This window comes from Phacochoerus africanus, chromosome 1 (genome assembly GCF_016906955.1).
Source record: "Phacochoerus africanus isolate WHEZ1 chromosome 1, ROS_Pafr_v1, whole genome shotgun sequence".
Taxonomy (NCBI): domain Eukaryota; kingdom Metazoa; phylum Chordata; class Mammalia; order Artiodactyla; family Suidae; genus Phacochoerus; species Phacochoerus africanus.
The window spans coordinates 214,081,882-214,102,261 of NC_062544.1; the positions used below are offsets into that span (position 1 = coordinate 214,081,882).

General features: G+C 38.0%; 1 protein-coding gene across 2 annotated transcripts in view; it reads left to right on the forward strand.

Annotated features, from left to right (window-relative positions):
* UBXN7 (UBX domain protein 7) overlaps positions 1–13,989 on the forward strand; it is a 58,149-nt gene extending 44,160 nt beyond the window's left edge. For both annotated transcript variants that reach the window (XM_047789712.1, XM_047789723.1), the window contains 6 exons: positions 1,870–2,016; positions 4,919–5,009; positions 5,661–5,788; positions 10,326–10,719; positions 10,823–10,902; positions 12,200–13,989. In XM_047789712.1, the coding sequence (XP_047645668.1) occupies positions 1,870–2,016; positions 4,919–5,009; positions 5,661–5,788; positions 10,326–10,719; positions 10,823–10,902; positions 12,200–12,361 (1,002 nt within the window). In that variant the 3' untranslated portion in view covers positions 12,362–13,989. The remainder of the gene's footprint in view (positions 1–1,869; positions 2,017–4,918; positions 5,010–5,660; positions 5,789–10,325; positions 10,720–10,822; positions 10,903–12,199) is intronic.
* Positions 13,990–20,380: the final 6,391 nt, after the last annotated feature.

Consider the following 20,380-nt stretch of genomic DNA (forward strand, 5'->3'; position numbering starts at 1 on the left):
TAATTGAGATGAATGTGGTATTTGGAAATGTGTATAGAAAATGATGCTGGGGGGTTGCTTTCTTTTCTTTATTATTTAAATTTTTTTTTCTTTTTGCCATTTCTTGGGCCCCTCCCACGGCATATGGAGGTTCCCAGGCTAGGGGTCTAATTGGAGCTGTAGCCGCCAGCCTACACCACAGCCACAGCAATGTGGGATCCGAGCCGCGTTTGCAACCTACACCACAGCTCATGGCAATGCCGGATCATTAACCCACTGAGCAAGGCCAGGGATCGAACCCGCAGCCTCATGGTTCCTAGTCGGATTTGTTAACCACTGCACCATGACGGGGACTCCTAATTTATTTTTTTAAAATAATTTATTTAATTTTTAAAAAATTTATTATTTATTTTTTAAAATAATTATTATAAAGGTTGCTAGTATACAACATAGTGATTCACAATTTTTTTTTTTTAAATATTCATGGAATTCCTGTCGTGGCTCAGTGGAACTAAATCTGACTAGCATCTGTGAGGACGCAGGTTTGATTCCTGGCCTTGCTCAGTGGGCTAAGGATCTGGCGTTACCGTGAGCTGTGGTATAGGTCACAGACACGGCTTGGATCCTGTGTTGCTGTGGCTGTGGCTGGCAGCTGCAGCTCCAATTCGACCCCTATCCTGGGAACTTCCATGTGCTTTGGGTGTGACCCTAAAACAAAAATAAATAAATAAATTTCTTCAATTTTTTTTTTTTTTTTTAGTTTTTAGTTTTTAGCCACTCTGTGGCATATGGAGCTCCCCGGCCAGGGATCAGATCCAAGCCACAGCTTCTACCTAAGAGGCTGCAGCATCACCCTGATCCTTAACCCACTCACTGTACTGGGTTAGGGATCAAACCCCTATCCCAGCACTCCCAAGATGCAAACAATCCTGTTGTACCACAGCGGGAGCTCTGTGATTCACATTTTTTAAAGGTTATAGTCCATTAATAGTTATTATAAAATATTGGCTGTATTCCCTGTATTGTATAGTATATCTTTGTTTTATATTGGAGTATAGTTTATATTGGAGTATAGTTGATTGACAGTGTGATGTTACTTTCAGGTGTACAGCAAAGTGATTCAGATATATGTATTTTTTTCTTTTTGTTTTTTTAGGGCCACACCCTTGGCATATGGAGGTTCCCAGGCTAGGGGTCGAATCAGAGCTGTGGCCGCTGGCCACAGCAACGCCAGATCTGAGCTGCATCTGCAGCTTACACTACAGCTCACGGCAACACCAGATCCTTAACCCACTGAGTGAGGCCAGGGATCAAACCCACAACCTCATTCTTCCTAGTCGATTTTGTTTCTGCTGGGCCATGACGAGAACTCCTATTTTTTCTTCTTAGATTATTTTTTGGAGTCTTTTCCCATATAGGTTATTACAGAATATTGACAAGAGAAAATGATGTTGAAGAAAATAAAACAACATAAACTAATATACACACTGGTTACAGCTATTAAAAAGGAAAGGTATATTTGTGGATGGGAATTAGAAAAGACAGTACAGTAGAATTATGTGACTTGTTGACCTTGTTTGTGGAATCTTTTTCAGGTAAAGGTGTTTACATTTGCAATAAAAATCCCGCCACTGTAACAAACTACAGTACATAAAAGGAAAACAGTTCATTTAAATTTGAAAGATGCTTGAAAATGGACAGTATAATTGTATACATATAAACAAAAAAATGTAATTAATTTTTTACACTGAAAATGCTAGATTATACCTGAGGGGGAAAAAAAAAACCTTGGTATTTATATGAGAAGAGGATAGCTTCTGAAATCTGAAACATTTAAGTTACCGAGTAGAAAATGTTTCTAACAAATATTATGTAACTTTACTCTTACAGGCCAAAGAGTGTGGCCAGATGCAGAATAAGTGGCTGATGATAAACATTCAAAATGTGCAAGACTTTGCATGCCAGTGCCTCAACCGCGATGTATGGAGCAATGAAGCTGTGAAGAATATTATCCGGGAACATTTCATTTTCTGGCAGGTGGGGAGAGTAATCAAAAATATTTCCATATATTACTTTGGTAGTGTGGAATGTTGGGGAAGAGCAATTGGGTTATAAACTAGGGAAAAAAAATTAACTGAGTTAAAGTATTACATTTGGAAAAGTAAAACCACCCATAATGGCTGAAATAGTAAGGTCAAATGAAAGCTGGGCAGCCATGATGGGAAGAAGGGAAAAAAGGAAAGGAACCAAGCCATGTAAACCATTTAATATTCATATCTCAGAGGACTTTGAATGTTTTGAGTAGAAATAAAATTGATTTAAAATTTTCTAGTAGACACATTTAAAAAGTCAAATGAGGGAGTTCCCGTTGTGGCTCAGTGGTTAACGAATCCGACTAGGAACCATGAGGTTGCGGGTTCGATCCCTGGCCTTGCTCAGTGGGTTAAGGATCCAGCATTACCGTGAGCTGTAGCATAGGTTGCAGACGCAGCCATTTCTGTGGCTGGGGCATAGGCCGGTGGCTACAGCTCCGATTAGACCCCTAGCCTGGGAACCTCCATATGCCACGGGAGCAGCCCAAGAAATGGCAAAAAAAGAAAAAAAAAGTCAAATGAGAAGTTCCTATGTGGCACAGTGGGTTAAAGATCTGTCATTGTCACTTCAGTGGCCTAGGTCACTGCTGTGGCACAGGTTCAGTCCCTGGCCTGGGAATTTCCACATGCCACAGGTGTAGCCCAAAAATACGAAATACAAAAAGTGAAAAGAAACAGGTGAGGTTAATTTTAATATATTTAAAAACCAAGAGTTCCTGCTGTTGCACAGTAGATTAAGGATCCAGTGTTGCCACAGCTGTGGCATAGCTTGCAGCTCCAGTTTGGATTCAATCCCTGGCCTGGGAACTTCCCGTGTTGCAGGTGCAGCGGAAAAAAGGGAAAAAAAACTTTATTATAAAACTAATATTAAAGTATTGAAGAAGTGTTTTGATTTTTTTGGTGTTAAGCCTTCAGGATCTGGTGTGTATTTTATACTCACAGTACAGCTGTTAGGACTAGTCACATTTCAGATGCTTCACTAGCATGTGTTCTTCTGGCTGCTATAATTGATAGTGTGGATGTAGAAGATCTTGAGGTAATCAAAAAACATTTGAGCAAGACTTGGATTTTTGCCTGAGTTTGATAGTCTTTTTTTTTTTTTTTCTAAGGACCACACTGGACACATATGGAGGTTCCCAGGCTAGGGGTTGAATCAGAACTATAGCTAGCTTCTGGTCTACACCACAGCCACAGTAACGCAGGATCCAAGCCGCATCTGCAGTGTACATCACAGCTCATGGCAATGCCCGATCCCTAACCCACTGAGCAAGGCCAGGGATTGAACCTGTGTCCTTATGGATGATAGATTTGTTTCTCCTGAGCCACCATGGGAACTCTGAGTTTGATAGTCTTTAACTTGTCACTTAGTTTTACTCTCTCTGGTTTTTTCCAAGCTAAGGGTAGATGGTCTTGTTCTAGTTATTTATTTTATGAAAAATTACAGAAAATAAGAACTGAATGAACATATTTTTTTTCACCAATACAAGATACGTTATTAATGCTATTTATTTTTTTGGTGGCCCTGCAACACATATGGAGCTCCTGGGCCAGGGATCAGATCTGAGCCGCAGCCATGCACTAAAGCCACAGCTGTGCCAAAGCTGGATCCTTAACCCGCTGTGCCGGGCTGGGGATACAACCCAAGATGCTGCCGATGCCAGTCATAGTGTACAACAGCGGGAGCTCCTAAAATTTGTGTTTTATTTTTCATTTTTTAATTAATTTATTATTTTTCTTTTTGCCCCCCCCCCCATGGGATATAGAGTTCCCAGGCCAGGGATCAGATGCGAGCTGCAGCTGTGACCTTCAGTGCAGCTACAGCAGCACTGCATCCTTGGAATTCCCGTTGTGGCACAGTGGTTAACAAATCTGACTAGGAACCGTGAGGTTGTGGGTTCCACCCCTGGCCTCGCTCAGTGGGTTAAGGATCTGGCGTTGCTATGAGCTGTGGTATAGGTCGCAGATGCAGCTCGGATCCCACATTGCTGTGGCTCTGGCGTAGGCCTGTGGCTACAGCTCCAATTGGACCCCTAGCCTGGGAACTTCCATATGCTTCGGGAAGCGGCCCTAGAAAAGGCAAAAAGACAAAAAGAAAACAAAAAAAACCACACACACATGGCATCCTTTAACCCACTGTGCCAGGCTGGGGATTGAACCTGTGTCCTGGTGCTGCAGAGATGACACCACCAATCCCATTGTGCCACAGTGGGAACTCCTCCTATTCAGGGACTATTGATGGAGCATCTCCGCCTAACTCACTGTGTTAACTCATATTAACACTTGAGTTTATAGTCTTAATATATTGTGATTTATTAAAATGTATGTGGTTGAGAGTCAGGAATGACTTAAATGGACAGATAAATTGAAAAGGAAGAGCAATACCTCTTCTGAACTGGGAAAGGAGAAATAATGGACTGCCATGTTTGTGTAAGTTTCAGAACTGACTGAAAGCAGGAAGTGGAAGGAGTTCACAATAGATGACCTTCATTTTCTCTTTAATGTAGGAGTGAAATCCTAACATAAACCAAAGGTGGTTTTTTTTTTTTTTTAATTTCTATTTTTTAGGGCCACATCCACAGCATATAGAGGTTCCAAGGCTAGGGATCTAATTGGAGCTGGCCTGAACCACAGCTCATAGCAGTGCTGGATCCTTAACTCACTGAGCGAGGCCTGGGACTGAACCCGCATCCTCATGGTTCCTAGTCAGATTCATTTCCACTGCGCCATGATGGGAACTTCCCAAAGGTGTTTTTGAGAATGAATTGCTGTTAGTATATAACAAGGATATAGTTGGTACTTTTTAGGAAGCTTACTTTTTTTTTCTTTTTTAATCAATGATTTAACAGGTTTATCATGACAGTGAAGAGGGTCAGAGATACATACAGTTTTATAAGCTAGGGGATTTCCCCTATGTTTCCATCCTGGATCCACGGACAGGTAAGTTTTATTTGATCTATGGCCTTTAATATATCATTTATTTTTCACTTACTTAAATAATTGATCTTCAGTATTTAACTGGGTCCATTTTCAAAATTGTTTATAATAATTTAGTTGAAGGATTCTTGTTCATGCCCTTTAGAATTATTTAAACATTTATTGATATGTGTATTTAGAAAGTCTGTTTCCAACAACTTTTGGAGATGGTAATTTATATTTGTGCAGTTCTGTTCATTAAAAGAATAATTGTTTATCTTATCGTTTTTAAGGGATTCCTTTAGGTCATTAAAATAATAAGATTGTTCAGATACTGCTTATAATCCCACCAGAGAGAAGCAGAGGGTAGAGCTGGCTTTATTGTTAATTGATTGAGTTTTATATAGGTATTGCTTTGTGTGAATCTCTTTTTCCGAAATGGCAGTAAGTGATATTAGCAGGTAAAGTAGTTGCTTTATCATGATGGCTGAGGATCTCTTAGGTTGGTTATAATTAATATATCTGCTAAGTTATGAAGACACTATGAAACTTAATCTTATTGGTGGGGATGTGTTCCCAATAAATTTTAATTATGTATATGCTGAAAGAAATACTTAGAGTTCAGAAAGAATGATGATTTTATTATATTTATATATGCTGATTTTTAATCTTTAGGTCAGAAGCTAGTAGAGTGGCACCAGTTAGATGTATCTTCTTTCTTGGACCAAGTAACGGGATTTCTGGGTGAACATGGGCAGCTGGATGGACTTTCTAGCAGTCCCCCCAAAAAATGTGCCCGTTCAGTAAGTATGACTAAGAAGTGATCATGGGCAATTAAATGTAATAGTATAGAAGGTGTCTTGTGTAAAATGTTTGAGGTTAAGATGGTAAAAATAATGAAGTAATGGACAGTTATAATTTGTGGCTGTACAATATCTTATATTTTGATAATTTCCAACATACAGATTCTGTCTTCTCAGTGCAATTACAAGATTCACATTTCCAGTCTCCCTTGCAGCTAGGGTCAGGCATGTGAACTAAGGCCTGAATTTAAAAGTAAATAATGTGGGAGTTCCCCTCGTGGCTCAGCGGTAACAAACCAGACTAGTATCTATGAGGAAATGGGTTCAATTCCTCGTCTCACTCAGTGGGTTAAGAATCTGGCATTGCAGTGAGCAGTGGTATAGGTTGCAGACATGGCTCAGATCTGGTGTTGCTGTGGCTGAAATGTAGGCCAGCAGCTGTAGCTCTGCTTGGGAACTTTCATACGCCACAGTTGCGGCCCTAAAAAGAAAAAAAAAGTGAACAATGTGAATACATAGCATTGAGCAGGAGGACTGACCTGGCAAGCTTGGTGACAGAGAAATCCACCTCTATGTGGCAGCACTGCTTGGACTTTTGGAATCCAGGTCTCAGCAGCAGTGAAAATGGTATTTTTGCTAGAACAACTCTCATGGGATAGTTGGGTATTATTGCTGATTACGTAGCTTAAAGACCAGGCTCTCTGTCCCAGCCAAAGATTATTTCTGTATTTAAATTTTGTAATATGCTATTTCTAAGCAAACTATTCCTTTTCTTTCTTTTGCTTAGCTAGGACCTCCAGTACAAAGTTAAATAGAAGTTATTGAGATTATACATCCTTTACTAGTTTTTGGCATTGGGGTGAACGAATTCAGTCATTGACCACTAAGTTTGATGTTAGTTAAATGTTTCTTATATACTTTATCAGGTTGAAGAAGTTTCCTTTTATTCCTTGTTTGTGGAGTTTTTATGAGGAGATTTTGTCATCTGATTTTTTACGTTTATTGAGACGATAGTTTGGAATTTTTTTTTTTAGTGAATTCCATTGGTTGGTTTTCTAATGTTAATGTTTCTAATGTTTAGCCCATTCCTGGGTTGAAACCTACTTGGTTATGATGTGTTGCTTTTTTATATATTGTTGAGTTTGATTTATTAAAATCCTCTCAAGAATGCTTATGTCTATGTTTAGAGGGTTATTGGTGTTTGTGTGTGTGTGTATATATATATATACACATATATATATATGTATGTAATTTTTTTTGTCTTTTGTTTTCTTTTTAATATCTTTGTCTGGTTTAGGGGTTAATGTTGTCTTTACAATGAATTGGAAAGTATTTCTTCCTCTTTGGTTTTCTGGAATAGTTTGTGTGGAATTGGTATTATTTCTTCCTTAATATTTGATGACATTTACCATTGAAGCCACGTGGGCATAGAGTTTTCATTATGGAAAGTTTTAAACTACAAATTCAGTTTCCTAGGATTATCCTGGTATCTATTTCTTTTTTTTTTTTGGCCATGCCCACCGCATGTGGAAGTTCCCAGGCCAGGGATCAAACATGTGCCTCAGCAACAGCCAGACCCATAACAGTGACGACCCCGGATCCTTAACCTGCTGCACCATGAGGGAGATCCTCTATTCTTTTTTAATGAGCTTTAGTAGGTTGTGTCTTTCTAGGGATTTGTCCATTTTACCTAAACAGTCAAGTATATTGATGTAAAGTTGTTAGTTGTGTTTCTTCTTCTCTAGGGCCGCACTTGCGGTATATGGAGGTTCCCAGTCTAGGGGTCTAATTGGAGCTGTAGCCACTGGCCTATGCCAGAGCCCCAGCAACACCAGATCCAAGCCACGTCTGTGACCCACACCACAGCTCACGGCAACGCCAGATCCTTAACCCACTGAGTGAGGCCAGGGATTGAACTCACAACCTCATGGTTCCTAGTTGGATTCATTAACCACTGAGCCACGACGGAAACTCCCATTGTGTTGCTTTTTATTTCTTCAATGACTGTAGTATCTGTAGGGATGGCCCCTCTCCCAATTCTGTAATTAGTAATTTGTGGCTTTTTTCCCCTGACAGTCTACTAGAAGTTTATCGATTTTATTGATATTTTTAAAAACCAACTTTTGATTACATTGATTTTCTTCTGTTTTCTAAGTCATTGATTGATTTCTGTCCTTTCCCTTTTTCCTTCTGCATAGATAGCTTGGGTTTAATTTTTTTCCCGTGTGGGTACTTTTTAACTTGAATGGAAAACTTGGTCATTAATTTGAGACTTCTAATATGGGCATTTAGTTACATACTCTCTATAAGTGTTGCTTTAGCTCTATACCACAAATTTTTTTTTCTAGCTGCAGGGGAACCTTAGTAAATGGAATTTTTTAGTGGGACATATTTCATTTTCTAGACATAATTATGATTCTGTAAGTAAGGAATCAGAGGGGAAATACGTGTTGGATAGGAAGCCAGCAGCAGTGTCTGCCATGGCAGCAATCTTTAAAATCAAACACATGCTGTACAGTATCATTGTTATGAACCTACAGTTCACCTAAGCCATTGCAAGTCACATGGGCAGGTCTACTTGAGTGTTTTTTTTCCCCCCCAGTGTTGTTTAGCCTTGAGTTTCTTTAAAAAATTTTTTAAAAAAATTTGCTGTGTTATCGGCAAATAGGAAAGCCAAATTGAGGTTCCTTCAGTCTTTTCATTAGCAACCCATACATTTTTAAACTTTTTATTGTGGAAAATTTTAAAGTAGAATGAATTTATTGAGCCTCTGTGTATCCATTAACTAATTTTAGTAGTTAACAATATGTGCCTCATCTTATTTCAGCAATACCCTATCTTTTGCACATTATTTTGAAGCAAATCTCAGAAATCATTGTTTCATTCATTAATACTTTGGCATGTATCTGTAAAAGACAAATGTTCTTTTTATTTTTTAAAAACAATCATAGTACCATTAACACACCCTTTAAAAATTAGCAGTCATTCCTTTATGTCATAAGATATCAAGTATTCAACTTTTGGCTGTCATAAAACATTTCTTTGTACAGTTCAGGTTAGGATCTCAATAAGTTCCACTCAAGTAGTCCATACTTTGTGACTCGATAAGTTTAATGAAATCTTTTTTTTTGTCTTTTTTTAGGGCTGTACCCTTGGCATATGGAGGTTCCCAGGCTAGTAACTGCCGCACTACACCATAGCCATGGCAACACAAGATCCAAGTCTCATCAGCGACCTATACCACAGCTTGCAGCAACACTGGATCATTAATCCACTGAACAAGTCCAGGGATCAGACCTGCGTCCTCATGGATGCTAGTTAGATTCCTTTCTGCTGAGCCATGATGGGAACTCCAAGTTTAGTGAAATCTTGATATTAGAACTTTTCCAGGGGGAAAACTACTGAAATTTGCTTTTCTCATGATCCCAATGAAAACCTTCATTGAAATTAAGCTTGGGAAAATATAGTTGTTTTTTCCCTGTTTATTATGTGGTATTTTGTTTTGTTTTGAATGTTAAAGATCTGTTAGATTTTTTGCAAAATGATCATTACTGAATTATTTATTGATAGTCTTCCGTGTACCAAAGCAGTGCTAGTTGAAGTATACAGTGATATCTTTCTCTGTGTTTAGTCATTTTTATTTTTTTATTTTTTGCTTTTTAGGGCCACACTTGCTGCATATGGAGGTTCCCAGGCTAGGGGTCAAATCAAAGCTGCAGCTGCTGGCCTACAACACAGCCACAGTAATGCAGGATCTGAGCTGCGCCTGCAACCTGCACCACAGCTCACAGCAACACCAGATCCTTAACCCACTGATCGAGGCCAGAGATTGAGATGGTTCCTAGTTGGATTTGTTTCCACTATGCCACGATGGGAACTTGTGTGTTTAGTCATTTTAAAGGCTAATGTTTTGGCTTTAAATTTAAAACCTAGTTCTTATCTTTTTCTGGATAGGGAATAAATTGTTTTCTTTTCTTTTTTTTTTTGGTCTTTTTGTCTTTTGAGGGCTGCACCTGTGGCATATAGAGGTTCCCAGGCTAGGGGTCTAATCGAAGCTGTAGCTGCCGGCCTACGCAACAGCCACAGCCATGCCAGATCTGAGCCACGTCTGTGACCCACACCACAGCTCATAGCAATGCCAGATCCTTAACCCACTGAGTGAGGCCAGGGATTGAACCCACAACCTCATGGTTACTAGTCAGATTCATTTCCTCTGCACCACTATGGGAACTCTGATAAATTGTTTTCTTGATTTTATTCACCTTGATTCCAAAACAAAAAATGCTGTGCTGTAGTCACTGTGCCAGGTAGTATGTATGAAAGTTTTATTTTTGTTTTTAAAATTCCATTCCAACTACGCTCTGTAAGACAGAGTTGTTGCCCTCAAATAGCTTAACATTTAGTAGAAAAGATAGCGTCTAGAAGAAAATAATAATGGCAAGTTATTACATTTCTTATGCCCTGTTTGACTTGATTATTTTTTGGTTTAACTCTTTTCTTTTTCTTTCTATCCATGTTTTATAACTTCATCTTGCAGGAGAGCCTTATAGATGCAAGTGAAGACAGCCAGCTAGAAGCTGCCATCAGAGCCTCCTTGCAAGAGACACATTTTGATTCCACACAGACAAAACAGGATAGCCGCTCAGACGAAGAATCTGAATCTGAACTTTTTTCTGGCAGTGAGGAGTTCATATCTGTGTGTGGCTCTGATGAAGAGGAGGACATAGAGAATCTTGCCAAGTCTAGAAAGTCTCCCCATAAAGATTTGGGGCATAGAAAAGAGGAGAACAGAAGGTCACTGACTGAGCCCCCTGCCAGAACTGAGCCTGGAACAGCCACAAATCACCAAGGGTTACCATCTGTGGATTCAGAAATATTGGAAATGTCACCTGAAAAATCCGATGGAGTGGTGGAGGGCATAGATGTAAATGGTGGGTTACATTTTAGACGTCCTTTACTTAAAACTTGAAGGGGTTTATTTATTTGTTTAGTCTTCTATTTTAAGCTCCTGTATTTTTTTAACCTTTCCTTTAGGACCAAAAGCACAGCTGATGTTGCGGTATCCAGATGGAAAAAGGGAACAAATCACTCTCCCAGAACAAGCTAAACTACTAGTAAGTATATCTAATTGGATACATTTACTTGAAGCAGAGAAACAAATTGGCATAATTAGCTTGATGATTCTTTGAAATGGTTGTTAGGTCTGATCTCTAACTGGAAACTTAACAGTGGTGAATCTTAATTCTAACTGCTTTATTTCCTCCCCAAATTGTCTTGGACAACTCACCTAGTCTGTTCCCTTTAAGGCTTTTCTGTTCCATGCCTGCATATAATAGAAATCCAGCTGAAATTATTACCTGGAAAGAGGGAATGGGGTTAATTGAAGACTATAATGAGGCTCCTGGGTTTCCCAGTAGCTGGAACTGCAATGTAGTTAAGAACCAAGATGATTTTTCTGTGTATTTCTCTCCTGGGGCCTGTTTGATTACCCTTGTGATTCTCTGCTGCATTCCATTCTTCTCTCTCTATTCTGGTGGCTTTTGTGTATAGTTTGTAGCTAGTCCATTATAGTAAGGCTCTGAGGGCCTTTTCTTCCATAGTCCACAGCTGATGGTCCTTCCCTCTGTGTGTGTTTCAACTCCTGGAAAAGAGAATGAATCTGACTTGCTTAGCCCAGCCTGTGAATCAATCCTTGAGTCAGGTCCATGCCTGGCCATTTGCTGTGGCTGCAGATAATTTAGAACCTTGACTGGAATGCAGAGTCTCTGGCTTCTGGTGCTTATACTGGACTGTCTCCCTAGTCTAGTAATTGGAAGGGAATGGGAGATGAAACAATGAATAGACCAAGTATAGACCACTTTTTTGAGGTGGTTGGTTGTGAAGCTAGAATGGGGAGTGGGCAGTAATTAGAGGGAAAGAGAAGATTGAAGGAGAGACTGAGCATGTGAAAGTCTGATGGGAAGCACTAGTAACGGAGATGTTGATATCTATAAAGAATGGTGTTCTCTAGTGGCACAGCTTCTGAGAAGGCAGGAAGTAATTCAGTGCACAGGTGGCAAGATAGGCTGTAGGTGGGCTGAAGGACATGTCTTCCCTGATAAATAGAAGGAAAGAAAACAGATAAATGTTTAAAAATGAGGATAATAATTTTATAAACAAAAATTGGGTTTGTTTATTGGAGAAATAGTGATAACCCTGTATATTTCAGGATCACCTATTGACTCTAAATTATTGGATACAGGTTTATTTTCTCCCCATCTGAAGGTTTATATTGGCTCTTCCACAAGAGGGCCAATTATATGAAAGAATAACTTACATCTCATCTAATATAAAAATTAATGTTATATTTTTAATTCTTCAATATACTCTTTATTTCCATCTAACAGCTTTGTCTTTCTTTTATTTTCACAGGCTTTGGTGAAGCATGTGCAGTCTAAAGGATATCCAAATGAACGTTTTGAACTTCTCACCAACTTCCCTCGAAGGAAACTCTCTCATCTGGACTATGACATTACATTACAAGAGGCAGGCCTTTGTCCTCAAGAGACTGTCTTTGTACAGGAAAGAAATTAACATCATGGCCTGACCTCTCTCAGCTTACCCCCCTTTTCCCTTTATTCTGAGATACGATGTCACTGAGTATGCATTTTGGCTCATAGGACCATAGAGCCAAATTTGGGCAACAAGTCACCTGCCTTCTCTCTTATTTCTTGTTCTCTCCTATAATCAGTCTCTCCCTAACTACCTCCCCTCTTGTTTTCTCTCCTTTCCTATTTTCTTCTTTTTCCTACTTTTCTCTTTCTTACCTAATCTGGTGACCAAATGGAAGTGTTAGGATAAGACCTCCTAGTACTGGCAGCAGGAAATAGGTGTTCCAATAAGTACACTCTTACATGGCACTTTTTGGGGATCAAATGATAATGTTACTCCTCAGACTCCTTTGGTAAAGGAATGGCTAGATTCAGAATAAGAATAGCCTCCTTTTTATGTAAGCCCCATTTTTAGTAGGGAGAAGAAATTCTCTAACACATGTTTTGTTTTGTCATACATGTAGAAATATCACATAACAGTGTCCAGGATTTTGTTTACGTGGAAAAAGCATCCTTTATTGCTCATCACATTGAAAAAATTTTTTCAAAGGATTCCCATCTTCCCAGCTAGAATTATTTCCATGGTATTTGTTACTGGCAGAAAGAGTGTTAAATTAGGGTGAGTAGCATGAGGTGGCTTTCAATACCCTAGCCTAAGACAGCTTTCTTCTTTATGACTTATTATAAACTATCTTGATCCTGCTAGTCCTGGATGGACATCATGTGAGCGTATTGTGGTGACTGGGATAGGAAGGTGCTTGCTGTTTTTGCCAGTACAGCATATTAGTTCCTTGGCCCTTCCATTGTGTAGGTCCACAAGTGATCTATAGGAAAGCAGCTGTTCAGTAATCATGAGTGCAATGGCTTTTAGTTGTAACCACTATGGTTATTGATTGTCCTATGTGCTTTAAGGCATACTTAATGTATGTCCCCGGGGAAAAAGAAAAAAATGCAGCTGAGAGTTACTAACCATGTCCCTTTGGTTAGAGGTAATGATTCGTTTTTTTACCCCTGGTTGTAAGTCTCTAAAAGGCCCTGATGACTGACTGAGTTTATTAATTCCTCATGCTGTTTCAAAAGGTATCAAAACTGAAAACCTTTCTAAGGGGGAAGACTTTTAAAGTCAATTCATAAGACAACATTTAGTAAAGGATGTGGGAAAGATTACCAGTAATCTTCAGATGTTAATGGATTTTTTCTGCCAACAAAAGCCACATTCAAATTGTAGTTGGTGAAAGTTTGTGTTTTTTTTCCAGTATTATTTAGAAGAGGCCATTTGAATCTATAGTACTGTTTGACTTATCAGCTTCACTATGCTCAATTCTTATTTTGAGCTTTAAATAGAGTCCTCTAAAGGGGTAGTAGTGTAATTCTGGTGGCAAAATCAAAACTTTAACTTGTCATAAAACCCTAATACAGAATGAACCTATTTCTCATTGATTGGGGTTTAGATTGAATGATTCTTCTACTTGAGGAACATAAATTGCCATTGCTCAGAGACGTTTAGGTTCCTATCTACCTTAAGATGACTCTCTTGGCAACTAGGGGATTTAAAAAGGAAAAAAAAAAAAAAAAAAGATGCTTGTGTGTTGTTAGTACACAATTAGAGAATACGGTTTCTAATGGTTGGACTTTGAGGGACCCTCCCTAAAGAATGAGTTATGTATCTCCTCAAGGAAATCATGGAAAATTCTGTTTATTCTTCAGTGAGTCCTTTTGAATTAATGTTCTTACATTTTTTCTAAGTCTGTGTAAGTGCTTATGTATAAGTATATAATTGTATAAATATTTATAAATATATTTATATAATTACAATTTCATTTATACTTTGAGTCAAAGTTCTCTCTTTAGATTGGTGACTGAGTAATAACACTTTGGTGTTTTTTCATAGGCTCTCAAGGCTAACTAGCTAACTAGCAGCTTCTGATTTATTGAGAAAGCATGGTTTTCATGTTAATTCCTCAATTGTATCAATGAACTTGGATGACGTACTTGCTATCTGAAGAATAGATTCTATACAAAGGTGCATTAGAGGGTAAAAAAAATAGTTGGTTGTGGACAAGGTCAGAAATCTAAAACTTCAGGGAGGTACAGGGTAAGAAGTGAGGGTATACTCAGCTTTGGTGCTCTGATGGCACGTATCTCCACTCTCAGCAAAGTCACAGCTAAAGCCCAAATCTGTCAAAAATACGAAGTCAAGAATTTTCCCTGTAGGATTCTGTTTCATCCTTTCACCTACTAGTTTATCTTTTAAAACATCCAGAGAACTTGAGACAATGTATTCATTAACGATAGGATATATTTCTTTTTGATAAGCTCAGCCCTGGCATAATAATTTATGAGAAACCAAAGTGACTTTCAACTTGAGTTACTGTGAGATGACCATATCAAAGTGATTTAAGTAAGCATATTGGAGAGATAGGGCATGAGATACTGATCCAACTTAGATGAAACTGGGGTGTTTAGAGGACAAGATGTAGAGGATCTTGCTTTGAGGCAAGAGTGTAATTATCCTGGGTTTGATATAGAGGCCCATGGGGAAGGCATTATGAACTGTGTACAGGAGCAGTATGGGTTGTGCTTTGTTCAAGAACTTAAGCCACTTAGGTAGTATGTTTCCTCCAGTTTGTCTTATTTCCTCTGCCAATTTCTTAGCTCTTTGAAGGAGAGGTTTTATTGAACAAATGAAGTTAGTAAGAGGTAAAAACAGTCATTTGTGGTAGGTATTGGAAACAGCTTGAAAGAGATTTGAAAAGGTAATGAAAAAAACAAGAATGACTTTGAGAGTAAATGACAGGAGACAAATACAGGGAGATGAAATGACAACTAGTTGGGGGAAAGTAACAAATTTTGAATTTGACATAGGAAGGGACCAGAGAAGAGAAAGAACAGCCAAATGAGAGAAGATTAAGGAGCTAATTTTGAATCACATGCGTTTTCTCCTTTTAATCTTCCTAAGAACTCTACGAAATGCATATTTTCCCCATTTTATAGATAAGGAAGAAAAGGTTCAGAGAACTTGTTCAGGATGTCATAGCTAGTAAGTGGCAAAATCAGAATTTGCATTCATGCTCTTTCCACTCCTGTGCCGTGGTCTCCTGCAACAGAGGAATCAGTCTGCCCAAAAGGTTATCTTCCCATTGTTTGGTTTCGTAAGTTATCACAGAACTTAAAGCTAGTGAAATTTGTGCTATGCCTATAAATTCATATTTACACCATTATTTTGAGGGGCTGATTACTAATTACTTTTTTTTTAAATGATGCACTGATGAAAATGTGAAAGGAAAATATGGCATTATTTGCCAAGAAAAAATAGAAAGGATAGAAAAGAATTTTATCAAAATTTTAATCTTTTTCCATAAAAGATAAAATAATCTTTTCTATATCCCATCTATATTAGATTATTGAACCTTCTATGTGTATGTTTTTAAATCTATAAAATTCTATTTCCTTGACTCCAAGTTAACAACTATTTATTTCATACTAAATCAAAATTAGAACAATCTTGAAATCTAAGATCTGGTTCCTGCCTATTTTACCTAGTTGGAAAGACACACTGCACATGAAATAGTAGAACATGTAAATGTTCACCTTTCTGAGACTGAACCATAATTACAATAGAAGTTTAGAAAGGGTAAAGAATAGCGTAGGCTTTAGTTAGGAAAATAAAACTGAAAAATGGCAAACACTGTGGCTCAGATTTTCTTTTGACTTACCTGTGTTCTTCAGCTCCAGCTTTTGTAACTACTAGATTTAGGGAATGATCTTTATCAGTAAGGAGTACCTAATTTCCAAGTAAAAAAGGATTATTGATCCCAGATTAAAGATTTTAGCTAGCAAGGATCTTACTTGGATACCTAGGAAAATAACAGAGGGAGCCACTAGCAACTGAAAAGTGAAGGAAGAATTTAATTTCTCCATCCAGGTACAAATTAAATGTATAGTATATATAATATGCAGAAGGGGCACTATGTGTAGGCCTAAGTGTATTTGGGTATCGGCTCTGCTCATTAACAGAATTGGACTAGATCATTAATTTTCAGTCTGTTCAAATAAAGGGGCTTGTAATTAAAAAATTTGGCAGTGGTGAGAGCTCATGGAATTAAGTATTAATATCATTAATTCCATAGATGGAGAAAATATAAATGAGGAATTGAAGACCCTTTGTAGAAACTCGAGGAACCTATAGATTGTAGGCCACTGAGATTATCTCTGAAGTCCTTTCTGCTCCAAAATTTAATGCTTCTAGCCTCTTCCCTTTATTTTCTGTATTAATCCCTAGGTTAATTTAAAAGTACACTTGTCAATCAATTCCTTTGCTTTTTTCTGTGGCACAGCAGGTTAAGAATCTGGCATTGTCACTGCAGGGCTTGAGTCATTGGCCTAGTAACTTCTGCATGCTGCAGGCATGGCCAAAAAAAAAAAAAAAGTCTACCCTGACTGTGATGACTGAAATCTCTAAAAGGAGAGATAATAGTTACAGGTCTAGTACTGATCTTTTAAACACAGTTCCTTAATTTTAAAACCTAATACTGTGTTCCTAATTAGTGTTGAGTATGACTAAAATGTCATGAAAACCAAATATTTCACTGGCAGCAGAGTTAATTTTTATTTTGTATGTGTGCTTAAACAAAGCATTTTATTGACAGAACAATTGTTAGGAAATTGATTTGTGCAAGTTGTGGAATTCACACTTGATTTTGAAAGAAACAGGTTTTCCAAGATCCAATTAGGCTGAATTTTAAAATATTTCTTTTCCCATGGAGTGTATCTCCATGGTGTAATTCTCTCTCTGGCCCTATTTAACTATTCAGCAGTAAATCATGGGATGTGGGTTGATGAATAAGTAATGTCTTGTTTAAAACTAAATGAGAGAACAATCCACCCTTCTGGTAAACATGGGAATTTCCCATTAGATAAGCCTTTCTGAAAGGCTACTTAAAGACAGCTGTGTATTATGAATATTCAACTTCATTGATTTGCCGTGCTTAGCATTTTGGTTACTATCTTGCCGTGAAACTTCGTATTGCACTGTACACATTTTAGAATAGTAGCTTGAATGTTCTTTAGTACTGAAAATAACAATACCAGGCCACTGTTGATTTCTCCTGATAATGTAGAAATTTGGTATTTCAGTGATGGCTGTTTTGGTCTTTGATTCACCTCTGTGCCAGTTCTGTTAGAGAGACAGCTTAGAATCTAGATTTTTTTTTTTTTTTTTTTGCATTTTAGGGCGGCATGTGGAGGTTTGCAGGCCTAGGGGTCTAATCGGAGCTACAGCTGTCGCCCACCACAGCCACAGCAATGCCAGATGCGAGCCTTGTCTGCGACCTACACCACAGCTCATGGCAACACTGGATGCTTAATCCACTGAGCGAGGCCAGGGATCGAAACTGCGTCCTCATGGATGCTAGTCAGATTCGTTAACCACTGAGCTATGACTCGAACTCCTAGAAATTTTTAAATAGAGATTATGATAACCATGGTAGTTTTCCCATGAGGTGATCCTGTGGTTAAATTATTATATCCAGCAGTGAGATGCTTAATTAGAAAATCTTTTAAAACTACTTTACTTTTCCATTCTCTTCTTGATTTTTGACATTCATTCTCTGGAAATGTCATGATTTTTAAAGAAATTGGCTATTCTTAAGAAATTCCATTTCTGGAGTTCCCTGGTGGTACAGCAGATTAAGGATCCAGTGTTGTCACTGTGTGGCTCAGGTTTGATCTCTGACCCCAGAACTTCCATATACTGCAAGCGTGGCCCAAAAAAAATCCACTTCTAAATTTTAATATGTGATGTTTTTCATCTTTTATAAATTAATATACAAGAAAATTCAAGGCACTTATTTTTCTCTCTACCTAAGAATTCTTACTCCAAATGAGACTAGCTCTCTCCATGACATCCCTCCCACCACCTTTGTTGGCCCGTAGAATGCTGTTGTATTGCTTAGAATCTCGATCATTCTCATAAACATCATAATTTTTGGTACAAATCTCAAAGTAGGGCATAATGAATATGCCCAACTGCTTTAATGATAGGAACTGAACTGCTTTAATGAAACATCATTTAGCATTTCTCTGAAGTATTTTCAGGAGATAACCAAATTCACTCGTAGGATTGAGACACAAATGCCAATGGTAGTATTTTGCTTTGGAACAATCACATATTATTAATCTATGAATACGGCATGTTGCCAACAGATACTTAATTCTGTTGCAACTAACAGCAAGTTTTTGTTGTTTGCATAATAGTATTGCCTTTACAGAGATCAAAATGCCCTAAGATTTTATATCCTTTATAAAATCACTTGAGTTTACAAATTGGAAGAATAAACTGATCATAAGAAAAATTTTATCTCCATTAAAATAAGTTATTAATCTAACTGGGCCACCATGTCATTTATTAGACATGGTAAATAGGAAACATTTCAAATCATTAGATAAATTGACTTGGAATTGAATTTTCCCTTCCTTAAAATCTTTTCTATTTGTTTTTTTCATAGACTCAATATGGGCATCTTAACTGATAGGGAGAGAAATTCTTGATCTAAAACCATTCCCTGCCATTCTGCTACCCCTTCCTGCACCCCTGCCACCCCTCCTCTGTCAAGGTCGCTAGGATATCTTTCAATCTAATGACATTGGAATGTTGATGCTCACTTGGCTATCTTTCTGTTTTCAACAGAATGGTTTTAATAGTATGCTTTTCTCAAAGCTTCTGTGTTCTTAATAATGGAAAACATCAATAAATGGTGTGATTCAAACTATAAATAGGTTTTTGACACTAATCAAATCACATGCTCTTAACAATAGCTGTTTGATAATTTATTTCCTTGTAAATTAAACCTCCCATGGAGTGACTATTGCCACCAGAAAATCCCCTCTTATCTGCTAGTTAGAATGAAAGTACTATGTGGCCTCCACTTTTCAGTTACTGAGTAGCAAGCTTATAGAGGCTGTTTATCTTACGTGTTTGGGGACTTGGCCCTTGTTACTTTCCTAGGCCTGTCCTTTCAATTTGGAAAGGCTATTTAAAACTTGCTGGGATACAGACGGTACAGCTGTAAGATAATCCCTCTAGTCTTAGATCTAGAGAAATGAGTACCAATTGATGCTAACATGATATTTAGACTTAGAGGGGCTTCTAGCCTATCTTTGGCAAGAGTCTTAGACACAATTTTATTCACTCCTTTAAGAATCTGTTTTTCTAGAACGGTTTTCCTTCTGATTGTTAACTTCTAAGCTTCAGAGAGTTAAGCATCTAGTGTCTTTGTTTTTTTTTTTTTTTTAACCCTTGAAGAAACAAAGTAGATATTGTTCTATGGAGACTCTCAGGAGTGTTTGTAGGCTCTGTGCATGCTTTGTATGAGTTCAGTTCATTTCGAATCATCTGGGATGTCCAATTCTGGCATGTCTTCACTAATTGTATTTTTTAAACATTTTTCATGTCATTTTCCAAATGTCACTTCCCATCTTATCCAGAGAGGTTAATCAAGGAATGAAATTTGGGGATAGGGATGGGGGTGGGTTGGGGGCTTGAGTGAAGTCAACTTGGGGTATTTGCTTTAAAGTGTTCTCAAGCAGTTTCTAACAGTATTTAGAAATTCCCTGGGATGTTTGTGTGCTCAGCTTATTCTGGATAAAGTGGTGGTCTTAGTAAGATTTGCATTCTTAATGCAGGACAGGCTCTAAATTTAATCTGTAGTGTAAATTTGTTATTGAATCCAAGAAGATAATGGACAAAGACAGTGCTCCTATTGTAGTGTTTCTGGCAAGTGCTCCCTAAAATACACAAAAGTACAGTTCTGTTTTCTGGGCTTTAATCTCATGGTGCTAGGAGATATCATGTGTTTCTGCAGTTCTTAAGGATGGGAAGGCGGCGTTGGGATCAGTGAGAAAGGGGCAACTGGATCATCCACTAAATTTTTTGTTCAGTACACACTAGAGACCCTCCTGTATATCTAGTAAATGATAATAAAGGTGCTAGGGAAAGCCTTAA